The sequence below is a fragment of the Oreochromis aureus genome, linkage group 3 (assembly GCF_013358895.1).
Source record: "Oreochromis aureus strain Israel breed Guangdong linkage group 3, ZZ_aureus, whole genome shotgun sequence".
NCBI classification, from domain to species: Eukaryota; Metazoa; Chordata; class Actinopteri; order Cichliformes; family Cichlidae; genus Oreochromis; species Oreochromis aureus.
In genome coordinates this window covers 127810325-127822295 of record NC_052944.1, presented here as the reverse complement: position 1 = coordinate 127822295, position 11971 = coordinate 127810325, and the positions used below count along the sequence as shown (strand labels likewise).

At 40.7% G+C, this 11971-nt stretch overlaps 1 protein-coding gene across 1 annotated transcript; it reads left to right on the top strand.

Moving 5' to 3' along the window:
* Positions 1-235: 235 nt before the first annotated feature.
* On the top strand, positions 236-2504 carry LOC120438063. The gene is made up of 2 exons (XM_039608513.1): positions 236-362; positions 702-2504. Exons 1-2 carry the CDS (start codon positions 302-304, stop codon positions 1265-1267), a joined length of 627 nt encoding a protein of 208 aa, XP_039464447.1. The 5' UTR covers positions 236-301; the 3' UTR covers positions 1268-2504.
* Positions 2505-11971: the final 9467 nt, after the last annotated feature.

Here is an 11971-nt window from a genome sequence, read left to right as displayed (position 1 = left end):
AGGTCATCCTTATCAAGAGCTTCTCAACTGTACTTAGTTTTCGATACAAACAGTCTCCTTTATCTTATGTCAGAGGTCCAGCGGAGCCACCTTACTAATGACCATCCGATCCTCCAAACAGTTTTCACCTTTTGTTTACACCTTTATCTCTGCATCTCAGAGGTCGCCTGAAACTAAAGTCAGCCCTGGGCGGTAACAACACCTCCTAGTGGTCTGGTCCAATACATATAAAACGGCCTCTTTCACCATTTGGAACATCAACAGCACAACCTAAGGAACACCTCTAACTAAGGAGTGCAGGATGACGTCGGTATCAACCATCACAAACAGCCGGAACATCATCCAAGCCACAGCAGCTCTAGGTACGTCTACAGGTATATGCACCCGATGCACTCATCGTAAAAAGCAATGCTGCGAAAACGCCGTAGATGGGTCTAAATTTAAGTTAGAATAGCAAGGCAGTAATAGGTATGTGTATACCGTTAAATATAACAGCGGAGCAGTTATACTTTATTGTAGATTGTGGTGAGGGAGTGTTTTGGGGAGTCACAACGCATGTCTACTAGAAACTGGAAACTCTTTTCGCAACTAAATAAACCAAATGGTAGGTTTAATGTGTGTGTGTGTGTGTGTGTGTGTGTGTGTGTGTGTGTGTATTTATGCAACAAAATATAACATCTTTTTATTGTTCTCATTTTCAGAGCGAGACATGCAAGCGTGGGACCTCACAGACTCTCCAGACTCCCCACCTCCACCAGCGTTGCTAATCCACACACCAACACCTCCTCCCCCCTCTCCACAGTTGCTGCAGGATCCTACAGGATCAGGTCTGTGTAAGGAAACCGTTATTGACATCAAGCTTGCAACCCATCACCTGGTTATGTTGGCGCTAAAGGCCTTTCTACAGGAAACATGCTACGGATGTCGAACAGCTCAACCCAGTCAGGTGCAACACAGCTGTTTGCTCGAACTGCCCGAGTATTACTTTGACACCTACTACGACGATGTGATGCTGAGGCTCAAGACATTCCGATTCATCCCCGCCATACGCCTGTTTGTACGCGCATACACAAACGATGGGACTAAAACACAATTCAGCAGGATTGCAGAACACACCATGACTGAACTGAGATCATCACAACATATAGTATGTGCAATTAACGACAATATTGCTAGGCTGATAGAAGCAAGTAGTTATGCCCGTTGTGTTAAACCAGCCATGCTTCGCATGATTGGTAACTACTGGGTTGGGAGATACCTGGTTTAATGTATGCTGTTCAGTATTCATTGTCTGTGTGAATGAAATAAAAGACATGTTAACACCAACATCCTAGTCACGGGCGGTCGACTTTGCTTATACAATAGAGAAAAGCAACAATACAGCGTGTTTCTCTGCTCCAAGAAATCCGAGGGCCTTTCACAAGGTAGTGTAAGGAGTAGGAGAATATTTTTATTGCTATTTTTATAATCAGTATTACCATTCCATTTATTATTAATATTGATATTACATTCAGATGTTTAAACAGTGTGTGTGTCTTTCGGTGTGTGAAAGACTAGGTTGCAGGCTGACAGGAAACCGCGGGTTTGCAGAGCATGCTTTGCAGAAGTGAAACTGAAAGCAGAGTCAGATTGTAAGGTGTTCTGAGCAGGCTGTTTTATTAGGCATTAAGATCTCTGAGTAAGCTTTGATTAAAGCTTTAAGGGGTTGTGTTAGATGGGAACATTTGTTTTATACATTTTACATATAAGTCAAGATCGGTACACACAGGATGGCCTTAGCCTGGTTGCCTAAGTTGAGGTTAGACATACAGACACATATAGTTAGAGAGGTCAAATAAGGTGCAGAGCGAGAGCGCACACACAGGATTAGACTCATTTTAGTGGGTAAGAGGTTGAGATGTGTTTTGCTTAAGTTTGCAAAGTTTGGGTGCGTACGTGTTAGTCTGTTCCAGGAAGTACACCAGATGTCCCGGAGATAAGCGACACCGAAGCTGGGGGAAACACCTGGGTTCGAGTTGAAGACGATGTTCTTTAAACTATGTCAAAAGTTAGCTGAACATTTGTGGTTTAGATTGACGTATGCTGTATTGTGTCTGAGAGAAGGGGGCTGTACTATTCTTACCCCTATAAAGCTTTGGTTTTGACTATTGAAAGACAGTTCAATCACTGAGTCTGCACAGGGTTGAACTCCACATGTGTATTCATTAAAATGTCGTCTAATAGCACCCGGCAGGATCAGTGGTCATTATTTTTGGTCTTCCTCCTCAATTTCTGGACCCTAACATTTGGGGGCATCGTCCGGTGAGAGAGAGGGATGGTTTTGGTGTAGACGGAGAGATCCGGGGTCCGTGGTGATTAGACGGACAGATACGAGTCAGTGGTTGAAAGTGAGAGACAAGCCGGCTTATCCAGAGGTAAGGAACATACCTGTTGAATTTTCCAAAGTGTGCCAGATTGGACATGACAAAATTAAAGTCTACTCACTGGAAATTACTGGTGAATGTCTGTTTTGATTTTGGTGAAGTTTTCATGAGGTTTACTGGTTGAAGTAATGATAATGGAAGTTTATAAGTGACAGTACTGAGTTAAAGAGAATAAAGGAAAAGGAAAACAGTTAAAGTGAGTTCGAGTCTCACGTAGAAAGTAGGGAATTTGGTCATTTTGTGGGTTCAAGTCCCATTGGTCATTTGGTCTATCTTGTGATGGTCATTTTTTGGGTTCAAGTCCCCTATGACCACAAGGGTAGATCTGCCTCAATCGTACTTCTGTTTTGGGCGTAGATTGTTGTTTCAAATTATTCTAAATTCTTCTAGAACGACAGCGGCGTCTGTTAAGAAGCGCATTTTCTCCGAGGTAACGCTCGCGCCTGGGCAGGACGCTGACCCTTGGCCTAGCCTGAAGACTAGGGATAGTATGGTCGACAGCCAGGAAGAACTGGGGAACCTTCAAAATTGCTAGGAGTTCGAGTCTCCTATTTGTGCTTTTTTGGTTATCGGTAAATTAAGTTAGGGCTAGAAATCTGGACAGATCAGTTCGAGTCTGATTCTGGTGAATTGATCGCAAAAAACCTGGGGTTTGTCCGTTCGAGTCGGTTATAGTAAATTTATCGAAATTCGGTAGGTTTTAAAAGGCCTAAAATCTGTGCAGTTGTAATTATAAGACGTCTGTGTAATATAAAATAAGAGATCGTTGTGTGAGAACAGTCTCTGTGTCAGCAGTACACTGCATGGTGACTTCTATTTTTAGACTGTGAGACTGTGTGTGTGTGAATGCAAATGAGCAGCGGTGGCGTGCAGAGAGAGTGGTTTCAGTTTAGAGTATTGAGCTTTATACCTATTGTTTGCAAATATTGCTAAATGCCTGTAAGTAAGATGCTGGTTTTCCTTATTACAATAGTATAAATAGTTTTGATTGATTATAGTGAACATATGATCTGTGACTGAGTTTGGAAATAGAAGAAAGAAACTGTTCATACTTAGACCAGCGTTTTGGTCAGAGGATCCAGAGTGAGTTAGAAGGTTTTAAATGATAAATAAAGGTGTGAAATATATTTCTTTTGTGATGTAAAGTAGGATGTTTTAAAGTTTGAGAGTGTTTGTAATTCAAGAAATGCATGAGTGATGTTATGAGAGGTTGAGTTTCTTTTTCTCTCAGTTCAAAAACACATAAGTATATACACTTGGTACACCCACTTAAGAAATTATTGTGTGACTGATGCTACAAAACTGACCTAAAGAATGGTGATGTGAGTGAAATGAAGGTGTATAGTTTTAGATCAAGGTTTAGTAGAATTATTGATTGTTTGTAGACTGTAAAATACAAAGAAAAAACAAAAGAGTTCGATTAGTCTGAAGAAACAGGAAATATGGCTCTGTGTGCCTGTGTGTGAGGGACAGGAAATGCATGCCCATAAAAGGTACTCACTGTGACAAGTGTGCACACAGAGTGAGAGAGAAGTTAAACTCTAGGCAGATGAAGCAAATGGAGGTTTTAAGATAAAAAAAAAGAAATGAATATGATATTAACTATATGCTTGAGTGTGCCAATACAGGTGGACTTCGTTCAACATGAAACTTTGAGTAACCGGTAAAAAAAAAAAGATAGATTAACATTGGGAAAATAAGCCAGTTTTTGGCTAAAAGTTGATAGCTTCACCTGTCACTCTGTCCGGAAACTGAGAAGAAGTTCAAAGGACAGTCAATCTCCTGATGAAGACCGACAGAACATCGTGGACTAGCGGCAAAAAGCCAGTGCAAGTGAAAGCATTAACACTGACGACGACTGATGAGTCCAGCAGTATGAAAGAAAGCACGTGATGCAACATGCACAGTTGCTGGTGAAGAACGGTGTGACATGACTGTTTGAACGCACTGAATGTCGTTTTTGCCATGCTGGGAATAAATCTAAAAGACAAGACTGTAAAGAAACAGCTGAGTTGAGCCTGTGTTTGCTGGAGATTTGAAGGCCAAACAGGAAACTGTGAAGGACACGGACCAGTGTCAGGTGAAGCCGGACAAGTGTGACTGCAAGAATATAGGGTATAATTGGATTGAGAATTGAAGCCGGAACTCATGATTGTTTAGTGGTGTCCACCATATCATGCTTAAAAGAGGTAAACACAAATTGAAAACACACATACACAAATTGTTACATGTGAGATTATTTTTGAAATGAATCAGAAGTGAGATAGTTTGAATCTAAAGCTCAGTGAAAAGATGCATAAATTAAATATGAATACATAAAAATGCAATGAAGAACACAATATAGGATGCAATGAAGATGCAGCTTACACTTAATTAACTTGATCACATGACATGCAACGAAGAAAGCAGCTTACACTCAATTAACATGAAATCCAACGAAGAAAATGCTTATATCCATATTCATGACATACACGTGACATAATTGGTATTTGTGACAGGAAAGAGAAAGAAGTGGGTCGTTTAAGCACTCGTGATGATAATGAAAATCTCTTAGTTTTGTTATTTTCAGGGGCAAGCAGACCTGGATCAATTTTTCCACTCCAGCGGTCGGAAGAAATTATAGGTTAACATCAATGGATATGTTAAGGCAAGTTTCTGGTTGAATTGTTCACAGAATGATGTGTCCAGGAACTTGAAAGCAAGCCCTAACTCCTGGCTGAAGACCAGGAGGGCTGTTATTTAAGGTGGGAAATCAAAAGGTTTGGGTTAGTAATTCAAGGGAATGAAAAAAAACTGACTGTTTAAAGTGGAAAAATTGTGAATGAGTCGGGAAATCCTGTAGGCAATATATGCAAAATAACACACACAAACAGAGAATGCATTAACCTTACAAAGACAAGCTCATGAAGATTAATGCATAGAGGTTGATTGAACCTGGCTAAGAACACAAGCATACGCAATGAAGATCAGCTTGCTAATTGTATGAGTGGTAGAATGGTGTGAATGTATAATAAAATAGACTTAAAGCTTGAAGTTGAGGAATACCTCAAAGAAGTTATATGACAGGGGAGTGAGTTATGGAAAAAACAAAGAAGAGTGATTAAACTAGTTTATAGAAGAGTGCCTTAGGAGTGCTCCGGTCAAAGCAAGTGATTAGGATAGAAAGAAAATGAAAATGATCCAATAATGTGATAAGGTTTAAACATGTATTTCTCTTGTCAAGTTAACTGGTTGAGATATGACTCAGTATGCAAATTAGCTGAAGTGAGTGATGACAGAGGAGCTTCCTGTGTGCGTGTGTGTCGGAGGCTTTCAGTTGAGGAAACAGAGCAGTGACTGGGGAGGATTATTTGGCAAAACATAATGGTAAAGTAACAGGATTATTGATTATGGTGGTCAGGTCTGTTCAGAGCTGCAGATTTGGATAGGAAATTTATAATTTAGTGAGGATATGTTGTTGTAATGGGTTTAAATCTTAGGCTGAATCAAAGTATGACAGAGTGAGAAAGGGAAACATTGTTCAAACGGTCTTTGCTCTTTTGACGAGGTTCAGGTTGCAGTGAACGGGTGAACTTTGAGATTGTTTTAGTTTTTGAGGCTGTTGTTTCTATTCCAAGAGAGGGTGTTTGATTAAACATGGACATGTCTGAGAGGGGCCCAAAATGTTTGCTGAAGATCCAGCCACGAATCCGACATTTGAAGATTGGAGTGAAGATGCACCGTATTCACCGGTGTCAGAGTGGAGCACACCCCCCTCACCACCACAACTGTGGACTATGGACACTGACAACGAGGAAGATTTTTTGTATTTCGGCGACTCTCCCGACATTGATGAGGTAGACTGGGCATGGCCACCCTTCCAAGGCCCTGAGAGATTACCGGAACCGCTATGGGATAATGATGAGGACTTACCCTATGTACCCACCTAATCGGTGATGAATTGTGAAGTTACAATTCTTTTCTGTAAAAAGCATTTTTATTTTTGTATATAAATAAATGTTGATATTGTGCTATGGGATTGTATGTTTCAATTTTACTTATGTGTCAAATCACTACAATAGACGGCTCAAGGCAAGGCCATCCAGAGTAAGGATCTTGTTAGCCACAGTGTTTCTAAGATTTTTACACCCCGTTACAATAACCTCAGTTTTATCTGAACTTAGAGCAGAAAATTAAAGCGCATTATGTGTCTAAGACATCCCGGCAGTTTAACCAATAAAAGTGGGTATCACCTGCATAGCAGTGAAAATGTATGCTATGTCTTCTAAAGCACGTATAATGTAAACAGAACTGGTCTTTGCACAGAAGCCTGTGGAGCTTCATAATTAACCTCAGTGTGTGAAGAGGACTCTCCATTTAATAATAGCTGTGATAAAATGTTATGGTCAACGGTGTTAAACGCTGCACTTGGGTCTAGCAGGAAAGATTTCAACTTTTCAATATGAATGAAGGCTGAAAACTGATTAGATTAATGTCTGATGATCTTTTCTCTGCTTCTTCAAGTTTGTAACACCGAACATATTAAAGGATGATATAAGGTTCACAGGAAGAGTTTAATTAGACACACATTTACTATTTTTCTTTATACTCTTTCTTTCTTGACATGTTTAATATGATTACTATCAGAGGAGAAAATGAACCTTGTGTAGTTTAAAAACTTTTTATTTAATCAAACTGTAATGTTGTTGAACTCTGACGGACGTGTCTTTTAATCTTGTCAACAAATCCTTAATCATCTAAATGTGCCATTTATCATCTTGTAAAATGTTCCCTCTGCTTCTGTTGTACATCTCCCCTGACACTCTCTGCTTCACCTGTCCTGTGCAGCTGGTCCAACCCCTACCTACTTAAACTGGGGTGTTTAAATCTCTTTACCTCTGTTGTGAACTTCGCACAAAGTTTGTAGTAACAAAATCAAACTGATGAAGATCTTGTTTGAAAAACACACACTCACAAGACAAAATAAAAACAGACTGCTCAAAGCACAAGCAGAGCCCTCACAGCTGGTAGTACAAAACACAGTGACAACGTGCGTATTAGATACCCTCAGTCCCAAAAGCATGAATATGAAAAAAAAAAAAAATGGGATCACCAAGAATATCCTAAAAAATGGCATTGAGGGGGGTGTTACAGTGAGAAAAACAAAAAGCAGCCAAATTTTCATCTGAAAATGTTGAATTTTAGTAAAATCAGTGCTTTGTAGTTTGATATTGTCGTTACAGACAAAGCGGATGTTTAAAGCCTTTGGACGCTCATTTGATGAAATGCACTCATTCTCCTTATCAGCTGGAAACATTAAAGCCGTAAAATGACTTTTTCGAACGGATAAAAACTATTGAACAACAGCAATGTTGAGCCTGTTCCAAAATTTGAATGTACATGTGTTGAAGGTGCGGGTCTTGTTGAATTATTAAACATACTTTCTTTAATTTTTCGAGCCACAAAAACAACAACTTTTAATTTTCTTCTGCTTGAGTATCGGCCTAGGGTATCTCTACTTATCATTGCTGAGTCAGTTGTCTGTTTGTGCTACTTTTTTCAAGGAGCAGTGGATTATTGGTAAGGGTGACTTTGTGTTTTTAGTTACTTTAGTTACTTAGCCTGAAGACAATCTCAGGACAAAAACCAACCCCCCAAGCTGCAGGAGACTTGGGGTGGGTGAATGACCTAAATAAATATTTTAATAGGTTTGATCAACCACCCACCCCTCCCACAGCATCGTCCCCCCTGCTGCAATCTCCTTCATCTCCAGGGTCTGCCTGTCCTTCATCTCAGGACTTCACACCTCTCAGCTTCACACCTCCCAGCTCCCAGTCATTAGACCCAACCCCAGCTTCTGTGGACTCCAACATACACACCTCCCCAAAACCCACTCTTTCTATCTCAGCACTTCAAGTGAGGAACGAGCTTCGCAAGATCAAGGTGCGGAAGGCTGCAGGTCCAGATGGCGTCAGCTCCAGACTCCTGAGATGCTGCGCAGATGAACTGTGTGACATCCTAGTTTATCTGTTCAACCTGAGCCTGTCACTGGGGAAAGTACCACAGCTGTGGAAGACCTCCTGTGTGGTACCGGTACCAAAGACCTCCCATCCCAAGGACCTCAGCAGCTACAGGCCGGTAGCCCTGACATCGCATCTGATGAAGACCCTGGAGAGGTTGGTTCTAAACCATCTGCGCTCCCTGGTGAGGTCTTCATTGGATCCGCTGCAGTTTGCTTACCAGCCTGGCATCGGGGTGGAGGACGCCATCATCTACCTCCTGCACCGAGCTCTGACTCACCTGGAGAAGCCTGGAAGCACTGTGAGGATCATGTTCTTTGATTTCTCCAGTGCTTTCAACACCATCCAGCCACGACTTCTGAGAGACAAGCTGGAGCTATCAGGAGTGGACCACCACATGTCCCAGTGGATACTGGACTACCTCACAGAACGTCCACAGTATGTGAGGTCACAGGGCTGTGTCTCTGACACGCTGGTCTGCAGTACGGGGGCCCCACAGGGAACTGTGCTGGCACCGTTCCTCTTCACCCTCTACACTGCAGACTTCTCCATCAACTCCCACGCTGCCACCTACAGAAGTTCTCTGACGACTCTGCCATAGTCGGCCTCATCACAGGTGAGGACGACTCAGAGTACAGACAGTGGACTCTGGACTTTGTGGACTGGTGTCAGCAGAACCACCTGCTGATCAACGCCGGGAAAACCAAGGAGTTGGTGGTGGACTTCCGAGACGCAGACCCACCACACTGACACCGTGAACATCCAGGGAGTGGACATTGAGATAGTGGACTCTTATAGGTACCTGGGTGTTCACCTGAATAATAAACTGGACTGGAGCCACAACACTGATGCTCTTTACAGGAAGGGTCAGAGCAGACTCTACCTGCTGAGGCGGCTGAGGTCATTTGGAGTCCAGGGCGCTTTTAAAGACCTTCTATGACTCTGTGGTGGCATCTGTCATTTTTACAGTGTGGTATGTTGGAGCAGCGGTTTATCGGCAGCTGAGAGGAAGAGGTTGGACAAACTCATCAGGAAGGCCAGCTCTGTTCTGGGATGCACCCTGGACCCAGTGCAGGTGGTGGGAGACAGAAGGACTCTGGCCAAAATAACATCTCTGATGGACAGAGTCTCCCACCCCATGCATGTAAACGTTGCTGAACTGCAGAGCTGCTTCAGTGACAGACTGCTGCATCCTCGATGCATGAAGGAGCGTTTCCGCAGGTCCTTCCTCCCTGCAGCTGTCAGACTGTACAATCAGAACTGCTCCCAACAAACACAGATGTTTACATCAGCGCTGTAACAACTTTTACTGTTATAACTGCACATTACTTTTCTCAGCTTATATATACACTAACTTATTGAAAGTTACATGTTTACTTTTTAATGCACGGGTACAATAAACAATCTGCACTTTTCTAAATATTCTAAATATTCTTAACTATTTAAACATCTTTCAGTATCCTGCTATGTTTGCACACTATGTGTACGCTAATTTAAACAACTGTACTGTACTCTGCTCTGGTAACTATTGTCCATGATGTAAAGATGTAAATATGTAAAAATTGTGCTTCGGTTCTGTGTGTCCTGTTCTGTTTGTATATGCGTGTTTTTTTGCTGCTGATACAACCAAATTTCCCCTTGTGGGACAATTAAAGGATTATTCTATTCTATTCTATTCTATTCTTAAGTGGAAGTACTGTGGAAAGTTTTACCTTACATACATAGATCTGACAGTACAGCTTCTGAGGTAACTGTTTACAGGATGTTATATTCTATCCACAAGTTCTTTGAAATTTTACATTGATAAACATTATCCTTAACATATTTGACCCTCATAAAGCACCATGGCCATCACACTGTCATTTAGAATTGTTTAAATAACTCGTGTCTTGACTCATTCAATCAAACAGAAAATAAAAACAGTCACATGGTTCACTTTTATATCACAATATGTTAGAAATATAAGCCGTTCATAACAACCTAAAAGATTGGGAGTTTAAAATGCAAACCAATGGATGCCGAAGTAGAAGACTATAATGTCACAGAGCACACGGTGTCTATTATTGTGTAGACATTTATAAATAAGAGCTTAATAAAGATGCTTAATTTCTTAAGAAATATGCATGTGGAGCGGTCTTTATCAAAAGTAGAAGTTACATCTGTGGCTAAACCACTGTACCCAAAAACTTTAAAAATCTACTGTGTGTGAGGCTGTGTAAGTAAAGCTTGCCCTTCACACCCGCGTGTAACAAACCATCTGTTGGCGGTTGTGGATTTGACACCTCAGCATTGTGAAAGTGGGGAAACATGCTTCTGACTGTGCATAAGATTTCTGCTTACAACTTAGAATCTCAGTTATAAATGAAATTCAGATGGTTTTTTTTTGTTGTTTTTTTTTAAGTGTGGCTAATGTATTATTTGACTTCTAAGGCACACACACACACACACACACACACACACACACACACACATACGCACACACACACAAGAACAAGAACAACAACAACACGGAGAAGAAGAAGAGGGGTAGTTTTACTATGCATCATAAAAATGCAATCATTCATCTTCCAACTGTATCTTTCTGTTCTGGCTTTAGAATCATTGGTTGTTTACTGATCCGTACTTTGGGAGTCATACTGTTGTGATACTAGGTAGAATAGGGTAAGGTTTGATAGACTAAACCATTACACACAATACTTCAAAAACCTAAAGAGTGTGTGAGACTGCTAGCTGTGTCGTTCAGCAATAAACGTATCTACAAATGTGTTAGTAAAGAGTGACATGTACATCTGTCCCATTAAGCAACGGTTTAACAAATTTCACTGCAAACTATAAAAGGAATCTGGATTTAAATAGAACATAGTAGTGATAGATTAAGTGAAGGAAACACTAGTATTAGGTGTCTATGGAACAAATCTCCTTCAACGTTCAAAATGACCAAAGTGAGGACTACAAGAGTTTCTCTCAGTTGGTTGTGTTTAGGGAAAAAGCAGTTAAATACACTGAGACTGCTCCACATTGTTAGTGAGTTAACTCTGGATATCTGTAGGTTTGTCAAACTTGGAGTGAACAAAAGCAGAGAAACAGTAAAAGATGCAGACATTGAAAGTCTGGTTTTTTTCATGAACACAATGAAACATTTTACAGTCCACAGAGCAAAGTAGCATACATGATAAATAGATACACATAACACGGACAGTGAGAAGTAAAACTCGTCGTCTTACCACATGTTATATTCTGTAAACTTAAAATAAACCACAGAAATTAATGTTTAATGTTTTAAAGTCATCTATTAAAAATCATGAGTCAACATTACTGAAGTGACACTTTAACGATGCTTCATATCACAGTGTTTATGGTGATAAAACATGTTCTCTCATTAGTAGATGTCTGCGCTGTCACTTGTCATGAAAATGTCCAGAGCCAGGGTTCAAGCTTCCTCTTCAATTACCATTGATCATTAATAGGACGCACAAAAGATTTGTTACATTATCCCCATAAACAACATGCTTTTATAGAAATCATTGTGACACAAATATTTAGATTCTT